Below are 25705 nucleotides of genomic sequence, written 5' to 3' on the forward strand. Positions count from 1 at the left end.
AAATGGGAGGCATTACAACTGATACCACAGAAATACAAAAGATTATTCAAAGCTACTATGAACACATTTACACACATAAACTAGTCGAGATGGATAAATTCCTGGAAATATATGACCCTCTTAGATTAAACCAGGAGGATATAAAATCTCTGAACAGACCAATAACAAGCAGCCAGCTTGAAATGATGTTAAAAAAACTGTCAATAAAAAAAGTTTAGGACCAGATGGATTCACAAATGAATTCTATCAGACATTCAAAGAAGAATTGGTCCCAATCCTGTTGACACTATTCTGAAAGATAGAGAAGGAGGGAATCCTCCTTAAATCATTCTATGAAGCCAGTATCATCCTAATACCAAAACCAGGGAAAGACATAACAAAAAAAGAAAACTACAGGCAAATATCCCTGATGAACATAGACGCAAAAATTCTCAACAAAATACTAGAGAACTGAGTCCAACAGTATATCAAAAAGATAATCCACCATGATCAAGTAGTTTTCATACGAGGGATGCAGGAATGGTTTAACAGATGTAAGTCAATCAAAGTGACATACAACAAAAACAGAATTAAAAACACATATCACATGATCATCTCAATAGACTTAGAAAAAGCCTTTGACAAAATCCAGCATCCCTTTATGATTAAAATCCTCAGCAAAATTGGCCTAGAAGGGACATACCTTAAGGTAATAAAAGCCATCTATGACAGACCTACAGACAACATTATACTGAATGGGGAAAAGTTGAAAGCATTCTCCCTGAGAACTGGAACAAGACACAGATGCTCACTTTCACTATTACTATTCAACATGGTACTGGAAGTCATAGCCAGAGCAATCAGACAAGAGAAAGATACAGAGTATCCAAATCAGTAAAGAGGAAGTCAAACTGTCACCATTTGCTGAAGACATGATCATATATCTAGAAAACCCTAAAGACTCATCCAAAAACCTCCTGGTAAATGAATTCAGCAAAGTTTCAGGATACCAAATTAATGTACACACATCAGTAGCCCTTCTGTACACCAACAGTTACCAACCTGAGAATCAAATCAAGAACTCAACCCCTTTCACAATAGCTGAAAAAACATAAAGTAACATACTTAGGAATATACCTAACTAAGGACATGAAAGACCTCTACAAGGAAAACTACAAAGCAATGATGAAAGAAATCATCAATGACACAAACAAATGGAAACACATCCCATGCTCATGGATGCGTAGAACCATTATCGTGAAAATGATCATACTGCCAAAAGCAATCTACAAATTCAGTGCAATTCCCATCAAAATACCACCATTATTCTTTGCAGAATTAGAAAGAAAAAAAACCCTAAAATTCATACGGAGCCATAAAAGAGCCCACATAGCCAAAGCAAGACTAAGCAAGCAAATCTGGAGGCACATTACCCAACTTCAAATTATAAGGCCATAGTCACCAAAACAGCATGGTACTGGTATAAAAATGATATGGGGTGTGAATGTTTAGTTTTTGCCACTTGTATTGAAAAATTTGAATAGTTTCATAAATCTTTTTAATAAAGAGTCCTAAATTAATATATATACTTCCTAAAAGGAGTGGTAGTACAAATAATAGTACAAATAAAATATGTTTTATACTGCAGTAAGTGGATATTATTATTTTTATGAAAGCCAGAAAGAACAATTTCAATGAAAGAATGGTATGTGAATTCAAAGTGAGCTCCCAAAAGGAGATAGCCTTGAGAGGAAAAATATTTAAAAATAAAATTAAAAATTAAAATAATTTACCATGATCTTGGCATTATCTAATTTTATTGTTTTAAATTCTAATATAAAGGCTAGGATTTTCAGTTTAAAATGTTTTAGATTTAAATGATTTTTAAATTATATTTTCTTGAGTTTCTGGACAATATTTTCTGGAAACTATTTTTTTGTGAAATAATTAATACACATTATGTTTCAAACACAGGATTATAAACTTTTTCATACCAGACATTTTTATTTTATTGTGGTAAAATATTATATTTATTGCTTCTCCTTTTAAGAAATAATTTATAAAGCATATGTGATCACGCACAGTGATTTTGTGTTAGAAAATATGAGATGCTAGCATTTATACCTTGATAAACTAAAAGTATATTAGTGACTCTTCACACTTATCTGCCCTCACTTTCTTATTCATGTTTGTATAGTATTGTTTCTGTCACAAATTGAGGCATGCAATATGTTAGCAATGAGGTTCGTTAGATAAACCTCAGCATATTTTTTTAAAAAGGGGTTTTAATGATATTTACTAGCATTTAATATTTCAAAGACTTGACCTTGAAACATTCAAGGTCAATATTTCAAATAAGTTTCCTTGAAATTTTCTTCACAGTGAAGTGTATGTTATGAACTATACAATTTGTCAAAGGAAAAATTCCAGCAATACATTTTTGTTTGTTTTTCTTTATGTAGTTTCCCATTTATGTTTTTAGGATATTTTTCTATTCACTTATGCATCTTCCAAAATATTTATAACACAGATAAAATAATAATCATTTAAGGAAAACAAAGTAACCAGAATATGAAAAATAATAAGGTGAGGCTATGGATAAGATTAAGGCACAAGTAGTTTACTAGTATTATGACGGTGAATTGAAAATGTTATTTTGAGTGTCCTATTAGCATGTATGAAGAAAGAAATTCAATCAGTTGAACAATCAAAATATATGCCATCAATCCTCAATCCATGAATGCATTTTTTTAAATAAAAGAATTCTTGTTCCAAAGAACTGAAATATATTTTGCTCACATGTCTTCATAAGGTGCACATGATTTGAATTGGGAATAATTTCCTCAGCACCCCCCTTCAGTACAAGCTGAGACATCATGCTGCCAGTTCAGTATAAACAGTTCTAAATGGTACCACATCAGTGTGGCAAAAGCTTGGAGCCTTATAAGGAACCTACTTAATCCAAAAATAAAATTGATTAACTTTTTTTTATACTTTGTATTCCTCAAATAATTTCAATATGGAAATTAGGTAAAGTAAATATTGTCAAGAATTTTAGTCAGACGGAAAGTAATTAGAATAAAGCTTAATAAAATATCAGATATTAAGCAATGTTATTTCCTGATGAATCCTCTGAAATGAACCATTGATGAAAGGTAACCATTGGGCAACAAATAAGGCAATTTTGCAAATGGCTGTTATCAAATAACTGGTTAAATATTAGGCAGTGCATATTCTAAATAAGAATTTGGGTTTGTGTTTTGGAATACTTAATCTTTAGCTATTTATTCCGTGGTAAACTAAATAAGGTCATGTTTCTATTTTGGCTACTCATAGGATTATCTTCACAGTGGCAGAAGCTGATGGGTAATATGCACCTGGATAATGCCAGTGATGCTTCATAATTAAGTGAGTTAAAGTTAAAAGAGGGCTAAAACACATTTTAGTGTTACTCGTTTAGAGTATATTACTTACAATACAGTTTCTTCAATTCTTACCCTGACTCTTGTGTTAGTACTGAGGTAGGTTGTACATAATCACTGGCAATTTGTAGCTGGAAATCTCAGTTGATGTGAGTAGAACTAGCAGGGGCTTCAGGGTGGTGAAATGGAGAGAAGATGAAAAGATACAAACTTTCAGTTGCAAGATGAGCACATTCTGAGGGTCTAATATACAGCAGGAATGGTGAGGGAAGTGTTAATTAATTTGTGGTTATCACTGCACAATATGTGTGTATATCAAATCATTACCTTTTTTACCTTGATTATATTCAATCTTATTTATCAATTAAATATTTTAAAATTCATAAAGTTAAAAATAGGTTGATGGAAAGGAAAATTGAACGCCTATAATGAGCCAGTCTCTTTTTGTAGACCCTCTCAACTTAATACTCACAATAACTCTCATAGAAAATTGCACCTTAATGATTCATGCAAAATAAAGAAACTACAAATTAATATCAAAAGAGAGCAGGCATTTTAAAGATAGGCATATCCAAGTTGGAATTCCAGCTCTGCCCACAGTTGCTTTCAACAAATGATATTTCTGAGCTCAGTTTCCTCATTTGTAAAATGACAATAATTACATCTGTCTCAAAATATAATCTTATCTAAATGAGTGACATATTTATATGCAAAGTTCCATTCTTCGTTGCCTAAAATAGGGTAAGAGCCCGTTACAAGTTGGCTACCATTCTTGAAATTTTAGACAGTTTTAATTCCTTGTTAAAGACTTTGTCCCATTATTGGTTATTTTTTGTAGACCTTAGGGTCTTAATGTTTTATCATTGTTATAAATTATTTTTAAATATGCTTTCTGATTTAAATTTTATTTAAATTTTATGTAACATTTTAAGTGATAATTTACTAGTACTAAATATTCAAAAATCAATTAAGGCACTTTGTTTATAATAGGTGGTATATTTCTTTGTGTTAAAACCAATGCATTTGCCATAAAAACAAATGAGTTCATGTTCTTTGCAGGGACATGGATGAAGCTGGAAACCATTATTCTTAGCAAACTAACACAGCAACAGAAAACCAAACACTGCATGCTCTCACTCATAAGTGGGAGCTGAACAATGAGAGTACGTGGACATAGGGAGGGGAACATCACACACCAGGGCCTGTCAGGGGGTGGGGGAACAAGAGGAGGGAGAGCATTAGGACAAACACCTAATGCATGCAGTGCTTAAAACCTAGATGATGGGTTGATGGGTGCAGCAAACCACCATGGCACATGTACACCTATGTGACAAACCTGCACCTTCTGCGCATGTATCCCAGAACTTAACGTATAATAAATATTAAAAAATTTAAAAAAATGCATTTAAATGCGTGAACTTTTTTTTTCTGATTGTTAGTCAAATGTCCAAATTGCCATAGCATATTTAAAATAGAAATTTATATGAAAAAGAATAAATTTCTATTTTAAATACCTTAAAAATTATTAACCATTAATATTAACCATTAATCATTAATACTCAAAGATAAATTATGACTGTTACTTTGTATTAAGGTTGATATTTACAATTTGCAGATGAGTTTTTAAATTAAAAATGTATTTCAATTATTTAATGTTTTTGGTTATAAAGGATGTAATGGTCATTTGGATGATAGAATGAAGACATTTTATGTTGTTTTGGTTACTTATTTAGTATATTAGATATGAAAACACCTAGGGCAGTGTCTCTTGGTATATGTCCAAAGGAAAATGGGGAAGTAATGGCCCAATGATATCAATTAGGAATTAATTAGGTAGTTGCTAAATTATTTTGAGTTTGATGAACAAGCAATATAAAAATTCTGTAGTGAGTTGGGAACTCCTCCTGTGCCTATTAATTAAGGAGGTAATTTTTATTATTAATTTTTAATGGATAATAGCACAGCAGAGCAGAGATGAACCCCAGTGGTTTTCCTAATATGAATGGTAATATACGGAGAATTGCAACAACATTCACACAGGGAAAATTATAAAAATCAACTTTAAGTTTCTACAAGCTCTGATGTGTCTTGGTCAGAAAAAGTGTGTGTAAAGTATTTTTAATCTGATTATATAAAACTAAGAAACATACAGCACTTAATTTTTGAAGTATAACGTAATGGTTAAAAATATGGATGCTGGCTCTGGAATTAGACAAATCTCAACCACCAGCCAGGCTATGTAAACTTGAGCAAGTTATTTAATTTTTTCAGCTTTTCTTCTTCATTTGAAAATGGGGGCGATGATATTATCTACCTCATAAATTGGTTGGAGAAACAGTAAGTTAAAGCATTATAGAATATTCAATCTCATGTCCAGCATATGTATTTTTAAGAACTACTGCTAATACCATTTTAAAAATATGCTTGTAAAATATGATATACATGTAGGCCAGTCAGCATCTGATCCTGACAAATTTAGTGATCTTTCCAGTCTCTATTAGTGGAAAATCTTAACATTTTAAAATATAGAATTTCTCAAATTTTAAGAATAGAATGCCACAACACATGCAACTAATTTTTGTCCTTATTTCTAAGCTTGTAAAATTATATCACTAAATAAAATAATGGAATAATAAATAATATTTATTGAGACTAGGTGCTAGTTTATGAGGTAAATTACATCAATTTCTCACTTGAGAAAATTGGAGCTTTGAGTGATAAAGCATTATAGGAATAAATATCTCAGCTAGACTCAAATATGGTATTTCTGACTCTAAGGCTCTGTGATTAGTCATTTTGATGCTGTTGATTAATAAAATTAATTCATATAAAGTATTAAAATCACATGTTCACTGAAGCATTTGTTTTAAACTGACCTTTTGTTCTATTAGCTTTTTAAGTTATGGGCATCACTTAATATATATTTGTCTTTGACTTTACCTAAGAAGTTGAAATTAGCTATATTTATTTATTGAAGCATCTACATTTCACTGACCACTGGCATAGGCACTTAGTTGTTTCAGGTTTTGCTTTAGCTTTAAGCTATAATTTTTAAGCATTTTGGATTATCTAATTTAATCCTCACAGCAACTCTCAGAAAGTGTTATCATTCTCTCTTCATAGATGAAGGAAGGGAGACTCAGAAGAGCACTGTTATTTGTGCATGATTACAGAGCTATTCTTGGGTTTCAATTATGCCTGTGTGGCTTTGATACCCACTTACTGTTTCCACTATAAAAGCTCTCAATGATGTTTAGTTACTAGAAGGAGCAGTTATAATAGAGGTTCAAAATGTTCTATTACAATACAGTTTTGATAACACTTTAGTGAGGATGAAATTGTGATCTCAGTTGTCACTTTGTGTGTTTCATCAGCAGATCCTATTACTCTGCATTTCTGCTTTAAAATGTATAGGATACCTGTTATCTGTTTGGTTACCATTAGATGGCAATCTTGTTCTTATAATGATGATAGTAATCCTGTCATACGTTTGTATTCAGCTTTATAGTTTACAAGATATTTCAAATATGTTACCTCATCAAATTATCACAGTAACACTCTGAAATAGATGTTAATATACATCAAGTACAGTGGAGGGAGCAAATACTCTGGTTAAAGAACTTATTCAGCCAGTATTAACTTAGATCTTAACATTAAATGGCAGGTTCTTTTAACTGTTTTTCTAGACCTTGATGCTTCTAATTTTAAGTACAGTTCTAATATACTTGGTTATATGTTTTCCAAGGCCACTGAAAATCATAATAACATCTTAGAAGAGGAGAGAGAAGTTGCTTCAAGTAGGCATGCCGACTGTGGTGAAAAATAAGGACTGTTAGGCAAAAAGCAAAGGAAAAAGAAAAGGCAAAAAACTTTGAAGAGTGGACAAAGTCATATAGCAGAATACTGTGGGGTCATTTAATACAGGAACAGACATAATCATAGCAGCAGGGGATGAAGTATTACTGTATTAAATGTGGCACACCATTACTTTTTAAAAACTATTATTATAGTTCTGAATCATCAAGAAAAAATACATTCTGCATTATTCTGAGATAGGGAACTATATAATTCACTTTGGAAATATATCTAAACTCTTATTTATTCTTTAATTTATTGAATGAAAATAAATCCTCAGTTCTTCATATACTTTAATTATCCAGGAAGTATCATTTTATAATGATTCCCCATTGCAAAAATGTGAATATACCTTAAACTTTTTATATGCTTTTTTATGTTTTTTATATGCTTTTTATGTTTTTCCCTATATTCTTTCCCCAGTCTTCTTGCAAAAGACTACTTAGATATAAGGATAGCTGTGTGAAAGGCTTTCCTAATTGTCATCCTTGAAAAAGCAATAATTTATAGTCTATTAGTTGAGTATGGGGACCATGATATTCCTTAAACACAAGACTATCTAATTATCAATAATATATTTTTAGTGTAGACATTTCAAAATTTAATAGTTTTTATTAGCTGTTTTTGCTTGACCAATTTACAAATTGACCAATTGATCAATTCATTAGTTTGATACATTCTTTTACACTCCCATTTAAAAAGTATTGAACTTATTAATTAAAATAGTAACATTCACCTGGGTGCATTCTTTTCATACTCTGTGTTAAATGGTATACTTAAGTGACAGAATAATGTTCTACCTGGGAGAGAATTTTAGAAGTAGAAGCTCCTCCTACTTCTTCTATGAATATTCATAGTTTTAAATGTTTTGTTCAGGGTAACATAGTTTGCTTGTAATAGAGAGATGACTCTTAAGTAAGAAATCGACTAGCTCCATGTAGTAAGACAATGGCAATTTTTTTATTTTTATGGTAGTTGCCAACAGACTAAATCATTTGTATTTCTTGATTTAAAAGTGCTTTTGCCTATCTATTTCACCTTTCAGACTTTGTTATATTTTTAAGAGGATTGCTTCAGCGAAAAAGAAGGCTTTTAGATGTAACAGTTTTCAAAATCCAATCAACAATAGCTGAAAAATGTTTCTACATCCTGACTTAATTTAGTATTAAATGACAACAATTTTAATGAAGTCATAGTATTTACTTGTAACCTGCTATTGTAGCATTTCCTACTGGCATAAACTCTCTTCTGCTGCACAAAAGGGCAGTCAGTGGCCCGAGTTCATTACAGGATAAAGTCAAAAGAAAAGATTTATTTCATTTGGCATGGTTTTTCTGGAGCAATAAGAAAAGAAAATAGGTCTCTCAATATAAAATTTCATGGCCTTTTACAATTATGTGGTGACATCTCCATACAATTGCTTGAATAATACCAGCAACATCAACTGTCACTATCAAAATGAACAAGTAATTAAGAAAGCAAACGCTGGTCTTTCTTGTAAAGGAATAGAATATTTATGTATTTCAAGTTGTTCACCAACAAGAAAAATAACCACTGACATGAAACATAATTTCCTATGGTGCCTGAGGCAGAAAAGAGAAATAATAATGAAGATTCACACAGTTGCAACAAATTAAGTTGTAATTGTGCATGCTAAAAACAATTACAGACTTTCTATTTATCAGGTCATATGATAGCCTCTTATCTCTTTTATTTATTTTCTGATTCTCTATCTTATTAATCACATTTTCTGAAAGCTTATGATGGAATTGGGAATCTCTTACTCTTATCAAGACCACATTTTCTATACCCTTACATCATAACGTGCTAGCATAAGCTAAAGAAGGCTAAGCCTTGGCTGGATAGTAGAATGATAGTAGATCTGATTGAAGTTGTAATAGTGTTAAATGCTGGCTCTCCAACCTTTTGATAAGACAGTGTTCAGTTTATTGTTTACTGAGGTGAGGGAATAACGCTACCTTGACTGAACTCTGGTAGTTTTCTGTAGAGGAAAGTACAAGGTAGGATTTACTGAGAATATGAATGTGGTTTAAGACAGATGTTTCAATTCAAGGGTTTGTTTGGAATTGGATAAAAATCATGATATAAGAGTTTAGAGTTGAAGGATTGGCGGAAACAGTGAGGAGAGGATTTTAACATGAAGAATTTAATGATTCTTAGGGGTTGAACTCTCTGTTGATGCTTTTTATTGAAAAATTGGTGGGTCTTTGGGGGAAAGTCAGTGATGTAAAGTTTTTTGGAATTGTTAAGGTACACCAAAAAGACAATGAAATAGGAAAGTGATGTTAAAATAGACAGTCTGCTGTTTGTGGGTTGGTGGTTTTTGGCCTCAGTCTCCCTACCGAGGGTGGCAGAAGGATAGAACATTTTTAACTAAAGGCATAATCAGTCCAGATTTTCACTAATGTTTGAGGTGTTACAATCATGTATCAGATTTCTGGGGCCCATTATCTCAAATGTCCATGAAAGCCAGTTTTTTCCTCTTGAATGACCTTTTCTTTGTTGGAGAACTTGACAGGGTAGCAGTGTGCAAAGTCATTTAAGACTCTGGAAATCACATCTTTGAACACAGTAACACAAACAGAAAGATTATGGTCAGGGTTTGTGTCCACTCATTGGCCAGTGGTCAAGAGTGCTCAATTCAACAACAGAATAAATTTCATCCCTATTCTGAAAAGCCCATAGAACCAGATACATGATTCTCCAGCACTTTGGGAGGCTGAAGCTGAAAGATTACTTGAGCCCAGGAGTTCAAGACTAGCCTCGGCAATATAGAGAGACCCCCATCTTTACAAAACATAAAAGAAATTATCCAAGCATGGTGGCATGCACCTGTAGTCCCAGCCACTTGGGAGGCTGAGGTAGGAGGATTGCTTACACCCAGGAAATTGAGGCTGCCATAAGTCATGGTTGTACCACTGCACTCCAGCCTGGGCAACAGAGTGAGTCTCTCTCTCTCTCTCTCTCTGTCTCTCTGTCTCTTTTTCTATAGGAACAATGCCAAGTCATAGAAATGCTGTTTCAAAAACAGAAAAAAAAAAACAAAAACAAAAAACTAAACCAACAAACAAAAAAACACCAGATATGGGATTCTTAACCAAATTACCTAATTTTCTGCTATCTTTATTTTTAGGCAGGCTACTTTGGGTAACATTACAGAAGCATCTTCAGCCTGTGTCTCAAATGGATATTCGGGACAAGGTTTAGATGGAAAGAAATCTCTCATGAACTAAAATATTTTCAAATTTGTCTCAAGTACAGTATACTCTCAGCAGCCTCAAAATGACAGGGTAAATAGGAGCATTACTGAGAGATGGATTACATCAGCTTATCATTGTAAATTCCTCCATATTTGATGATGACTTGGGAAGTCTCTTTTGTTTTCTCCTTGTGAGATTTTGTCTACTTATTGAACATCAGTATATGCACTGAAAGATCTAGTCTTTTCCATGTATCTTGGCATCAACAGTAACTTGGGCTTGCTCCCATATGTAGAGCATTCATAGATCAGAAAATAATTAAAATATATATTATTTGGTGTAAATAATGATAAAAAATATTCAATGAAAATGGAAATAAAAATTGTAAATTTTACCAGGTGGTTTATTTATTTATTTACTTATTTATTTATTTAGAGATGGAGTCTTGCTCTGTTGCCAGGCTGGAGTGCAGTGGCGTGATCTCGGCTCACTGCAACCTCCACCTCCTGGGTTCAAACCATTCCCCTGCCTCAGCCTCCTGAGTAGCTGGGACTACAGGCACGTGCCACCACACCCGACTAATTTTTTGTATTTTAGTAGAGACAGGGTTTCACCATGTTGGCCAGGCTGGTCTTGATCTCCTGACCTCGTGATCCCCCTGCCTCTGCCTCTCAAAGTGCTGGGAATACAAGCATGAGCCACTGCTCCTGTCCCCACCAGGTTGTTCTTTTTCTTTTTTAACCTCCGCCTCCTGAGATCAAGTGATTCTTCTGCCTCAACCTCCTGAGTAGCTGGGATTACAGGCATGAGCCACTATGCTCGGCTAACTTTTTTGTATTTTTCGTAGAGACAGGTTTTACCATGTTGGCTAGGCTGGTCTTGAACTCCTAACCTCAGGTGATCCGCCCGCCTTGGCCTCCCAAAGTGCTGGGATTACAGGCGTGAGCCACCGCGCCAGGCCTAGGTGATTCTTTTTAATAACACATTTTAATGAATGAAATATTCACAGTATTTTATTTTTATATCCATGATATTGATATGTTAATAAGGTGTTTTAGCATTGATTAGCAACTTTTTTTTCCTTTAAAAAGGTACATAAAGTATGTGTCTTGCAAGTAATGCTGTCTTAGATCCAAAAATATATTTTAGATGAGAAATATACGAATCAAAAAAATCTGTAGGGGTGATTTATTAATTCATGTGTCACTGCTTTCATATCATGTCCATATAAAGAATTGTGAACAGCCTTCATTTCTCATTAGACATCCATAATAGAATCATGTTTGCTTCTTTGTCTTATTTTCAAAGGTAAAATATTTATCATCCTCAGTATACCGCTAACTACAATACTTATATTTCTTTACATGCATACATGAATTATATGGCAAACTTTATTGTTTTATGCCTATAGATGCATTTGTATGTGTAGATTTTGTCTAATCCCTACTTACTATGATCTTCACTATTCTCACATATAAAATATACTACACTTGAGAGAAGCTTTGATTACTAAGAATTGCATTACTCATATTCTACATTTTTATGCCCCTGTGAAACTAGGAGAAGCCAGCTTCAACCATCCCTTAGAATGTCTCCAAAGTCTACTTCCAATTCAGTCCTCTCTCCTGATGTGCATATACATGTATTTCATGGCCTGCTAGCAGTTTTATCGGATGTCAATTATATGCATCAGATTTAACAGATCCAAGATTAACCTTATTCTTGCTGTCCATAACTTTGTTTTTGCTTCATATTTATTTCCTCTTTTGTGAATAGCACCAACATCAGTGCTGACTTCAAAATTTGAAACCAGGTGTCACTGGTTTTAACGGATTCTACTTTTTACCTGTTATTCATTCTCACATTTCTCTTTATAATTTTTGTTTTAGCCTTTATTCAGGGCATCATCATTTTCCTCTAACTAACTTTATGTGATCCAGTTGGTCTTTTATGACCTTTGGTCTGGTGTCAGTGTCCATTACTGCCATCTTTGTTGTTTTTTGTTTTGTTTTGTTTCTTCCTCTCATCCTCGATACAGAATTCAGAGCCTCTCTCAGATTTTTATCTTTTAACCCACACTACAAAAGCTTTCTATCATATAAACACTTTGATGATTGGTATTTATTTCATTTTAGATTTTGGAGTGATGGGGAGGAATCACCTGGTGCAGGTAAGAGCACAGCAGTTGAAAATGCATGAAGGGGAGAGAGAGAGAGAGAGAGAGAGAGAGAGAGTATTCAAGGGTTTCATTTTGTTCTCTCTTGTGGACTTTATTCCCTGTAGCCATGTTCTTTTTCAAATTTTGGGCACTATGAACTCTACTTTTCTAATTCAAGCTACGTACATCTATAGTCAACTTTCAGAGCTAAGTGTAGACTGACTCAATGAGCCCAAAGACACAGTCTCCCCCATCAAAAATGGCTTAGCAGAGAATTTTCTCAAAAAAAGCAGGTCTGTCCCAAATGAATTTTCATAACAACGCCAGAGTAATAATCTAGACTCTGTCTCCAGTTTGACCTCTTCTTATCCATTCTCTGTATTATCCACAAGGTGTGCTGACACACCAAACTGATCTCATTCACTAACCTATTTAAAAGTCAATATTACCCATTACTTTCATTATAAAATCTGATTTTGTTGTCAGAGCTTACAAAGTTCTCAAGCTTCAAAACTCACCACTTTTTCTACACATTAAACTTGACTTCCAGCAAATATTTGTTGAAGATTTACTGTAGGCCCTGGGATTCTAGTAACAAATATGAGATGTGCAGCATACAGTCTAATGGAGGATTCTATTTTTTTAAAAAAAATGTTAATGAAGAAAAGAGCAGTATGCAGGACATAGCAATTTTGGTGGTAAGAAAAGATATCCTAGGGAAGTGACATTTTTCCATGAAGGATAAGTGGGTATTGATAAAGTGGTATGGTGCCAGAGATGGTTTAGAAACTTGGAACTCTTCGTGGAAAGTGTGACACATGGTAGGGCTTCACAGAAGCCCAACATTCCTTGGCAGAGTAGGGAATCGGTGGCATCAGATGAGTGACTTGAATGCACCACATTCTTTCTCATCTATAAAATACTTCAAGTGCTGATTTCTTACCCTGAAATGATCTCTTTTTATTTACAGTTATATCACTATTCAACTAACAAAATAGATCTCAAACTCACTGATCTATTTGAATAATTAATATTTGTCCATGAGGAAGAAAGTATAATACTAGACAATGATAATCAGGACTAAAATAATGTATTATATTCAGGGGAAAGAAATATTTCTGTGGGTGCAGTAGGTGGGATAGGCCTTAGAAGAGGTTGTACTCGAACTATATTTTAGTAAATTGCAGTAGAGGTTGGGGGAGTGGTGACACATTCTATGAGCAGGGATCAATAGAAGGAAAAGATTGAAGAAAAAATTACCTAAGTGTAGCTGAAAAACAATAGAAGGTGGTACCAACCTTTCAAAAGCTGAGATTTCTTAGGAATCATGTAAAAAATTTAAATTTCATAATTCTTTGTTTTTTTTTCATAGTTTCTTAAATAGAAACAAAATACAGCTTTGTTTATAACTTGTGATATGAAATAAAATACTAAGTATATAAATATTTGAATAATTAAAGAGAGTTTGTTCTTCACAATTATATGACTCTACTCTCTCTGTCAGTAAAAACCATCATCAGGTTATTAAACAGAAGTGATAGCTGTATGAATTGGCAGTTAGCACTATACTTTTCTAAATAAAAATCTACTTTATTGCTATTAGAATAGCCTTCAAGTTGTTCTGAACTATTTTCTCAATGAAAATACCAAAAAAAAAAAAAAAAAATCTGGATGATTCTTCTAAAAAGTCTTTAAAAATATGTGTTTATAGGATAAGGAAGTGATGTATCTGCAGGAAATAAAAATAAATGTTAAATAGGAATCCTTAAAAGTAAATACTTATCAAAGACAGCTTCCTTTCTAACAGGATAGTAGCCAATTTGTAAATGTTAAGATATAATTTTGTGTGTCTAATAGCCAAAACTGTATTCATGTGTTTTTCCCTAGTGAAAACTAATACAGATACTTTCCCCAGCTCAGTCAGTTCTTCCAGGAATTTTTGGTTTGTTTTGTAACTAACGTTGGAGAATTCGGACAAAAATCATTAAATTATGTTTAAAAATAATAATTTAGAAAAAGAAGAGACATTAGATATATTTCTTGTCTTACACTCTGTATATGAGGAAATTAAAATCATGGTACTGATGGTACGTCACTCAGTACCATCTAACTGGCAAATAACAGAATATAAAGTGGAAGGATTTGAAGGAATCTTTTGGATATATGTTTTTAAAAAATTAATAAATATTATAAATGTTAAAATTAGTAAAAGCTTTGCTAAGTGATTATGACTAAAAGTAGTATACTACAAGTCCCTTCTATGATACTCTTTAAGAAATTTGTCATTGACTATCTAATTGTTGTTGTCCATAGCTATAGTGATTATTTTCATTACACATCATGAAACAATCAGTGGGAAGAAGACTACAGTTTTAATATAATTTTAAGCAAGGATATTTCTTTAGCAACTCTATGATCTTTAGAGAATATGCACATGATCAAATGCAGATCTAAAATTCCAAGTGTATTTTAAATTTTATTTTAATTATATTCAGTAATATATATTTATATGTGCTAATTTTGAGCTTAAAGGCATGATGAAAATTTTATTCTAGAATAAAGCAAAACTATACTCTTAATGATTAGAATGCAGTGTTATTCAGCCCTATTTTGTAATCTAGCTTTTATTATAGCCATCAGGAACAGAAACTCATTTCTGTAAGCAGCATACCTGTGGTTTTGTTATGTTAGCCGGATCTTTTAGTATTGATGGGTCCTGCTTGACACATTTTATAGATAATACGCTCATAGGTTCTGAATCAAACAAGTATTATAGATTGATGTGCTAATCTAACTTTTACTTTTTCCTTTTCTATCTATCTATTTTCAGTAGTCCTCAGGAAGCCAATATATCTGCTAAAAGTACAAAAGCTTTGGCCTATTATGAAAAATGCAGATTTGTTTTATTATGCAGAATTTTAAAGCTGAATCTGTTCTTTTTATTTTCCTCCTTCTACATTATTATTTTTCCCTGACCTCTCTCTTTTTTCTTCTCCAACAACATCAAAAAATAAAAATAAAAAAAGAAATACTTGGATACATTTAATAAGTAATAGAATTCTGTAGGAAAATACATATAGTTGACCCTTGAACCACTCAGGGTTGCCAAACCCCCATGTGGCTACAAATCCATGTATAACTTTTGAGTCCCCCAAAACTTAACTCTTAATAGCCTGTTGTTGATTGGAAGATTAATGATAACATAAACAGTCAACTAACATGTATTTTGTATGTTAAGTGCGTTATATGCTGTATTCTTATAATAAAGTAGGATAGAGAAAATAAAACGTTGAAGACAAAAGGAAGATAAAATGTATTTAATATTCATTAAGTGGAAGTGAATCATCATAAAAATCTTTGTTCTTTCATCTCCATATTCAGTAGGCTAAGGAGAAGGAAGAGAGGGATTGTTCTTGCTGTCTTAGGGATGGCAGGGTGCAAGAAATTTCTCTTATAAGTGAAACCACACAGCTCAAACCCCTGTTGTTCAAGAGTGAACTGTATTTATTTTTGATATAGTAAAATACTAAGTAAAAATTATGAACATCAATGTCAAAATTGGCAAGATTATCAAAAACAAGGAAAGTCTGAGAAACTGTCACAGCCAAGAGGAGCCTACAGAGACATGACAACTAAATAAAATGTAGTATACTGGCTGACATCCTGGACTAGCAGAGGGATATTAGGTAACAACTTTGGAAGTCTGAACAAAATATGACCTTTAGTTGATAATAATGTATCAGCGTTTTTGTCCTTTATAACAAATGTATCATACTATTGCAAGATGTTAATAATACGGTAACATTTGTGTATGTGTGTGTGTTGGGGAGGGGTATTATGTAGGAACCCTCTGTACTATCAGCTTGCTTATTTTGTAAATTCAAAGTAGTTTTTTTAAAATAAAGTCTATTAATGTAAAGAAAATAATAATGCTTAAAAATTATTTGTTTAGTGCTCACTTTCAAAGAAATTAAGGTCAAATGTGAAGTATTGATGAAAAAGGATGTAACCACATTGCCATTGTAGAAGTGCTCACATTATTGTAACGACACAGATCCATTGCTTATATAAAAAGTTGTTTGGATGGCACAGTCTGTTGGCAATCCATCAGAAGATAGTCATTTGAATTAGTAAACTATCTGCACATGTGAAATTTGAGGAATTTCCCCCATGTAATGTTTATAAGCATGCACACTATGAAATTTAAAGGATTAAGGGTATAAGTCTTTACAATTTAGGAAAACATACTGTTATTGCTTATTTCTTTTATTTCCAACCATTATAGAACAGTATCGGAAAAGGGTTTGAGATAACAACTGGTACTTGAAAAATATTGTCAGAAAACTGTGTAAATTGTTACAAACTGAACTTGGTGACAGTGTTACAGACAAGAATTAGATGAGACTTGACATATTTTAAATGACATAAGCAGACAAAGACTTATAGTTCAGAAAATATAAAGTGAACAATTATTCCTACCATAAAAATCAACAATATATCATGTTGACAAAGATTATATGGCTTGTCAAAATTTAAGTAAAAAATTTTTCTTTAGTCTGGTAAATGTATAATTTGAATGTTTTGTATATTCATTTTCCATTTTTAATTCTTTGGTTGTAATGAAGGTAGTAGAGATTGGAATAAATAAACTTCATCATTTTAGAAATTTTGTTTCATATTTCACATCAGTTCAACAGACATTATGTGTTGAGGAAAGATCTGTACTAAGTCTCATGTATAATTCTTAAAATGAAGCAAACCTGTTGTTCGTAGAATATACAGGTAGACTTTAAGTCCGCTTGAAAATCTAACTCTACTCTCCAGTGAAGTAAATGAACAGAGAAATAAATACCTAGTACATTCTCAAAGAGGCTTTCAATTGCATTTTCTTCTTTGTATAAATTGATGAGATTACAGTTACAATTTGTACTTATTTTATCCAATAACTGAATTTTTGGTAGGTTGCAAAAGTGGATGTTTACATATCAAGTTATAGCTAACATTTGAATTTCTATTTCAGATGTATTCTCACTAAGGGATAACATCTTTCCAACTACACTAAAAAGTGAAATGTAAAAAGAGGGTAAAACTCACTGTGACAATGTCAAAATTCATCTTCAAGGAGATTTCAGTCTTTGTAAATGTGGAGTCAGTATGCGTTTAAATCTCCAATACAAGCTCTGAGTGAAACTCATTAAAAGGGAAATCAATCCATATTTTCTTCATACTCTTTAAAGCATATGTAAAATAAAGTATACTGCATAGCGAATTACAATTTTATTGACAGTTCTTACTGCCTCTCAGGGATTTAAATGTTTAAATATTTTAGCAGTCACACTGGTTAATGTTTCAGGGATGTCACTGCTTCAAAGGTATAACAAAACTTTACTGCTGTGAAAGCCATACAGCGAACTTTTTTTCAAGATTTTTTTTTCTGATAGGAAAATATGTGGGTTCTACTAATAAATGATCTCACTTTTGTAAAAGAAAAGATAGAAAAAAGTTAACAGATTGGAAGTAGAAATAACAAAATAGGACTAATGAAATTTGTTTTAATTTTAATTTTAGGGAATTATATTTATGGACTGTTAACTATCTTTCTGTAATGCTGGCTTAAAAAGGTATATACTCAAATTTTAATAATTTAGATTTTTAGTAGGGGAGTGATTGGTGATGATTGGTGTAAAAATTTTAAAATGAAGAAGAGAACCCTTTGAGCTGATTTTTCTCATGCTGAACACAGATTTTTTTAAAGGTAAATGGATGAATGGATGGTTTGTTTTTAGTTTCACAGGAGCCTGGTTTTGTAAAGATGATTGAAAGATTCATGTTTCATTTTAGATCCTCACTTGGCCCAAAGGAAGTAATGTTTGTTAATATAAGTTAATGTGGCTATATCTTTACTTAGACAGATACAATGGAGGAACGCTAATTTAAAGGTGGAGACAAAGAGCACTGTCATTACAATATAGAAATAGAGGTCTACTCCTAACAGCTCAGTCTGGAGAAAAGTTAGCCTTTACTTGAAATCTCAGCTGTTAGTGAAGTTAAAGTTATATTGTGTTGTCTAGCTCTGTAGAGGAATTAGTATGGCTAGAAAGAGTGTGTAAAATAAAACCACATGATTCATCTTTAAAATACATTTTATAAATCTAGGAAAATTCCACAAATGCCTGCCTTTGGTAAGAATAGTACACCAGAGAGTCTTGCTGTGGGGAAAGTCTCCCGTTACTGATAGTTCGAGAAATAATAAAGTAATGAAGTCCTATGTCAGCTTCCTACTCACTATTTCTTACAATGCTTATTGTTTTGAATCCCAGCAATTTTACAATTAAATGGAGATAAAATTTAGAAATCTTTCTGTAGCGAGGAGAGTAAGAAAATAGTATTGACTTGTTTTTTTATTAGTGTAGTCCTAATGTTCACTCGGTATTTGTAGATCTTCCAGCTTAATTTCACGTAGTATTGTTGGGTTAGGGGATGCCCCTGTATCAGCACTTATCTTCTAATTGAAATAAAGAGCATATGCTCTTTAAAGAGTAACTTTAATAAATTGGTAGTGAATGTTTATGGCTAACAAATGACCATTCCCACCTCCTCAAATTTGCATTTGTAATCAGTCCTTCCACTAGCCTTGGACAGCTGAATACAGGTGTTCTCCCATTTGGTCCTCTGACCGTAGACACTAATGCTGGCAAACTCTGTATTTCTTGGAATATGTCACTGGTCATTGGAGACTCTGCTGCATGGCAGTCCGCCTTTTTTATTTTTAACCCCTAGTAGATTTCCCTGTGGGTCTGGAAATCTTGGATGGTGCCAGAGAATAAATGTGTTCTGGCACATAGTCCTGAAAAATACTGTTTTGAAAGGATCAATACATAAAATTTGAATTATTACATGATAGAGTCATTATGCAAAGTCTTAGTAACTATAACCTTAAAAATAATGACATAATACTTATGGTAGTAATCTTCTTATTAAATAAAATAAAGTCTTAATCAGAGGCAATTGTAAAAAAAATTTACTATTTGTTGTTCAAAAAAATGAGAGATGGGCTTAGCTTTTGCCCTGTGCAGTCACCTGCCTGTATGATTTTCTGTCTAGGATAAATGAATCAGGCTCTTACGCCAGCCACAACTCTTTTTGAACTCCAGTTCTGACACTAAATTTGTGAACATACTAGTTACTTAAAGACATTGTAATTTTTTTTTCTTTTCAATACAATGTTCATAACACATGCCTAAATCATAAAATATTTCTTCTTCTCTTCCTACTCCTCCTCCACCTTCTTGTTCTTCTTCTCCCCCTCCCTCCCTCCCTCCCACCCTCCCTCCCTCTCTCCTTCCTTCCTTCCTTCCTTCCTTCCTTCCTTCCTTCCTTCCTTCCTTCCTTCCTTCCTTCCTTCCTTCCTTCCTTCCTTCCTTCCTTCCTTCCCTCCCTCCCTCCTTCCCTCCTTCCTTCCTTCCTCCCTCCCTCCCTCCCTCCCTCTCTCTTTCTCTCTTTATTTTCTTTTCTTCTGTTTGGAGACAAGGTGTTACTGTGTTGCCCAAGCTGGCCTGAAAATCCTGCAATCAATCAATCCTCCCCACTCAGTCTCCCTAGTAGCTGAGACTATGGGTATGTGTCACCCTGCTGAGCTTAAATAATAAGATAGTTCTAAGCATTATTTTCAACAATGAACATTAAAAACCAAGACATTCAGCATTCAGTAAATACTAGTCGTTACTCCTTCCCCAAATTCTTCATTTGATTCCTGGGAAAGTATATTCTTCTGTTTTTCTGCCTTCCTCAAAATCTCCTTACCTAGGTACTTCCCATCTCCACGTTTGATATGTTTTAGGGCTCAGTTCTTAGACTTTCTTTCTACTTTGCTTATACCTATACCTTTGATTATTCATTAAATCTGCTAGCTTTAAGTGGTGGTAAATCACAAAGCCTCTGAGTTTCTATCTTTATCCCATAAATTTCCCCTGCACTGCAGACATATACATATATTAACTATCTACTTGAGATCTTCACATGGATGTTTACAACGCCTCTGAAATATGTCCCAAACCAAACTCCTGATTTTTGTGCATTAACCCCCCCCATTTTGCTCTTTCCATTATAATTAATCTCAACAACTATTAAGTCTATTCTTTCAGTTGCTAAGGGTTCATATCTCAACAACTATTAAGTCTATTCTTTCAATTGCTAAGGGTTTATTAAGTCTATTCTTTCAGTTGCTAAGGGTTCACCCTTGAATCCTCCTTTTTACATTTTACATGTTATAATATCTTGATAAATTCTACAGGCTCTTGAATAGGAATAAAATTGCTCATTATTGACTAATCTACCAAGGAGATTGAATGACAATTATTAATTTCTTAGACCTATAGTTCTTAAAGTATGGTCAAAGGACTCTTGAGAGTCTCCAAGACCATTTCTAGGAATTCATGATGTCAAAACTATTTTCATAATGATACTAAGATTAAAAACCCTAATGTTACCTTGTATTTAGCATGATAATGACAGCAGTACTATCAAATTTTAGCATAGTGACTCACACCGAGTATACATTAAAATGTGGACTACATAGCAAGTTAGGTAGCCTGATTTACACAGTCAGGCTCTTTACCATAATGCTATAGTCTCTCAAAAAATAAAATATAATAATTTATTTGAAAATCTGCTTAATGTGGAACCTTTGATGGTTTTCTGTCTTTGCTTCTAATAATATCATAATTTAAATGTTTTGCATAAAAATTGCACCCTAATTGCTTAGGACAGCGCATATAATGGAATTTTGAGATGAACGGATGTTCATAATTTTGATTTCCTGGAGAGAGAGAGAGAGAGAGAGAGAGAGAGAGAGAGAGAGAGAGGTGTGTGTGTGTGTGTATATATATATATATGTGTGTGTGTGTGTGTGTGTGTGTGTATATATATGTGTATACACACACACACACATATATATATGTGTGTGTGTGTGTGTGTGTATATATATGTGCACACACACACACACACACACACACACATATATATATACAAATTATAAGACAAGAGGGTTAAATAAAATTATAGGCCAATAGCTGCATATGACAGCAACTACTTTACCATATTCTCTTTAGGATTGTTATCATCTCTAAGTTTTTAATATTTGTATAGTAAAAAATTATATTATTTGAAATTACAACTTTTTCCCCACAATTATGGTTGAAGGTTTTTTGTTTCTTTTTGTCAGTTTTCTCTTTTGAATTTTATTTGTCTTTTATATCTGTCATATTGTCGTTAACAGAATTTTAGTTTATCTCTAGTGATAACAGATTATACTTGAGCTTTGTCATTTATTTCTCTTCACATCCATTTTTTTCTTTTAAGTTAAGCAAAAATAATTTTTGATATTTTATTTTTAGATGAAAAATATATTGTAAATGGTTAGATAAGAAAATAGAACAATTTGCTAGTAGCCTCTCATATTTAAATAATTCTGCCCTGCCCTGTTTTAAATTGGCAAGCTGAATTTTTAACCCTTTTCTACCTCTATGTATTCTTGGACATAGGGAAATGTGGCCATCATTTTTTCCAGGCTTATAGCCTCACGTGGTGGTAAAATTTCTTGGGAACAACAACAATTACTAAAACCCAGCAGAACTGAAGAACTTGAAAAAGATAACTTTGATTTCAATTTTAAATGATAAGAAGCACTTTGTTGAGCTCAGAAGGAAATGAAGTACCATATTAAAGGCAGAGAGAACAGTTTGGGTAAAAAGCAGAAACATAAAAGACCAGAGGGTATTTGGGGTACACCAAGCAGTTTGGTGTGATGAGAAAGGAAGATGAGAGATTAGCCTGTGAAGCTAGTGGCAGCTGATTTGAGGAAGTTTGCATTCCAGACTAGAGCGTTTGTGCTTTATCTTAGTAGTAGTTGGGGATTTGGTAAAGATTTTCTATGTAGGGGCACACTATGATCAAGCTTGTAGTTTGAAGGCATTCATCAAATTTTAGCAGCCTTTAGATTATTTTACTTCGTAAATCCTTTTCCCCACTTCTTTTCGTCTTCTCATTTTCATATCGGACAACAACGTGGTTGGTATTGGCCTCTGCCTGAATGTAAATTGTACCTAGGTAGCCTCCAGCCATGTCAGGATCGTAAACTTTCTCATTCCTTCCTCTTCTTTGTTTTGATTTTGTTCTTTTAATACAAGCAAAAGTAATTTTTGACCTTTGATTTTAATATGATAACAAATTAAAAACAAGCAAATAGTACAGTTTTCTCAGCTTTACTAACTTAGAGTTCATTACTACAAAGAGTTTAGGAAAATAAAATATATATGTATGAAGAATAGGAAGAAAGCTAAATTTATTAATATTTTTGTCAAAATTTTCTGCAGACGTTTTAAAGCTTCTGTTTATTGAATAATATTTTAAATAAAGATTTTAAAAGTATGTATAAATATTTCATATTGACATTGACCATTCAATTCAAAATTAATTTACTTCTTAGTAAAATAAAAATATAAGAAACAGAAGCTCTGTTTCTTCTAGAGAGGGTTCTCATCTCTTAAAATATAGATCCTGTGATTGTCATGTACGGAGGTAGAAACTAAATGAATTAATACCAATATTGTGCTCCTTCTGTTGATAAATTCTGTGGAATGTTTGTTTGTCTCTTGAGTAAAAGAATAATAGAGTAATAGCATTATAATATTCTTGTAACTTACCACTAGGCTAGTAAAAATTATTCCTTTGGCCTTAATTAAGCTTGAGTCTCTGTAAGAGGTTGGGAGATATTAGCGATGGCAAATTAACAGTGTTTTATTTGTGCTGATTTATGTATATAATTAATATGGCAGTATTTTAATTTAACTGTTCTTCACTTAAGCTGTGTACTACATGACTGCCTCAGGTAATGATACTTAAAATTTCAACAAGTATTAAGGTTTATTCCAGAGTAACAGATGATAGAGAGTAGTATGTTTGAAGTATTCCTTGTTGGTGAATACTTCAAAAGATCATACTTTTTTTTTCCTATATATATATATGTTAGATATTAAATTGTTTATGGACTATAAACTCATCAAACATATGGGCTATTTTAATTTTTACCTTGCTTAATTTTAGTCCTTTATTTCATTTAAATTGATTATAATGTTCCCAACTTGTTTAAGTCAAAATACAAAAATGTTAATATTCATGATATTATAGATTACTAGAAAATTGTTTCACTTACATATAAGATAGCTTGACATAGATAAAAATTAAACTTGAACTAAAGCACATAACAGCAAAAATAATAGCAATCTTTACAAATAGGATTGTGTTTTTACTTAGGTATACTAGCATAATCAGTTATATTAAGTGAGATATCATGTCTTAATTAATGGTGTTATTGATCATGAATAAGAAAATATGTCTATTTCTGGAACTTAATTTGGGTTGCTTTTTAAGAAAATCTAACAGAAAAAATTATAAATAAAATTTAAGTACTTATAAATTTGTTAGTGTGAACTTTCAGCAGAAAACTTAGTTCAACTCAAAATAGAAAACAGAATTAAACACAGCTTAGCAGTGATGTAAATATTGTGAATGCAAGGTGCAATGCACATTTTAAAATACCACTTGTATTTCAAAAAAGCAGAGCCATAATACAAGCTTACGGCTAGAAGGAAATTAAAAATCATCTAAATTTTAGTTTTCAGTGTATTAGGTGAAGAAATTGAGACTTAAAGTTACATAAGCAGTTAAAATCAGATATATTTATAAGAATCCAATTTTCTTACTTTTAGTCTACTATGTTTATATCACAAAAATTGATTCATCTCACACACATACCTATAGAATTATGTAAGAATATATGCCATATAATTATGCCTATATGCATATTAGTAATATATGTACTCATATATATTATATTAGCATTTATAATCAAGGAGAATAATATTTTATAAAGATGAATAGCCTTAAAATTAAAAACAGGAAGAGAAACAAGTGCTCATTTTTATTTTTTGTTAGATTTGGAGATTTAATTTGTAATTAAAACACACACACACATATATATACACACACAGATGTAGGTGTTTTAGTGTACATATATAATCTATAGTGAACAATATATTTTTATTTAGATACATGTTTTTATCTCTTGAGTGATAACTGTCATTGCTAAATGTAGATAGAAATAATATGATGAGATAGGAATACAGATAGTGGAAGCAAAAAACTTAGATTTAGATTTCTCTTTCTACTTACTAGTTAGATGTCTTTAAAAATTGATTAATATCTCTGAATCCATTTTGCTTTACTTTCTGTATAATGAGGATAAGAAAACAAAATTTTCTGGTTTGGGGAATGTTCCAGATAATGCATATAATGTGGTCAGCATAGTCATTTCATGTTGTTTGGTTGGTACCTACCAGAACATATCAGAACATAGCAGAGACACATCCCAGAATACTGAGGCAAGTGATCTCTTCATTTGTATCTCATCATAGTAGTTCCAATGTACTAATATGATTCAGACCTGAAAAATTATGATAATACTGACTACTTGGGTACATAATTACTAGAAGTGTAATTATATTAATAATATTAGTATACATGAAATGATCCTTGAGAACTGAATAGCCACAGGTGATTTCATGTTTATTCTTGGCTAATTATGATCTGAGTTTTTATCAACAATAGTTAAAAATACGGACTTTGAGATAAGAGAGGCTTGGTTTAAAGTGCTAGATTTGCCACTTAGTAGCTGTGTGAACATTTTATGTACATCTCTGCAGTTCTGTAAAATGCAATAATATTTTTCTGGTAAAGTTATTGTGAAATTAAAGCAATAGCACATTGAAAAAGCTTATTGCTATACTTGATACAGAAAAGTCAATATATTTTAGGTGTTACATCATTGATGTTATTACTAAGGCAGTGGCATTTTTCGTTTCTCTTAAGAAATCAGACTTGGTCTTTGCACAATTTTAGGAGTATAAAACTTATGGTTAATGATATGGATAGCAATGCTTATATAAATTAAGAGATTCATTGCTATTAATAGGGTAAAACAATTACTGGAGTAATTTTATTTTAAGGGTCAT

At 32.4% G+C, this 25705-nt stretch overlaps 1 protein-coding gene across 10 annotated transcripts in view; it reads left to right on the top strand.

Annotated features, from left to right (window-relative positions):
- The window catches only part of CCSER1 (coiled-coil serine rich protein 1), a 1444871-nt gene that overhangs the window by 261226 nt on the left and 1157940 nt on the right, over positions 1-25705 (top strand). The window contains exon 5 of one of the 10 annotated variants that reach the window (XM_074040158.1): positions 12613-12647. The exons of the other annotated variants lie outside the window; for them this stretch is intronic. Coding sequence (XP_073896259.1) covers positions 12613-12647 — 35 coding nt within the window. The remainder of the gene's footprint in view (positions 1-12612; positions 12648-25705) is intronic. 10 annotated transcript variants of the gene reach the window in all.

This window comes from Macaca fascicularis, chromosome 5 (genome assembly GCF_037993035.2).
Source record: "Macaca fascicularis isolate 582-1 chromosome 5, T2T-MFA8v1.1".
Taxonomy (NCBI): Eukaryota; Metazoa; Chordata; class Mammalia; order Primates; family Cercopithecidae; genus Macaca; species Macaca fascicularis.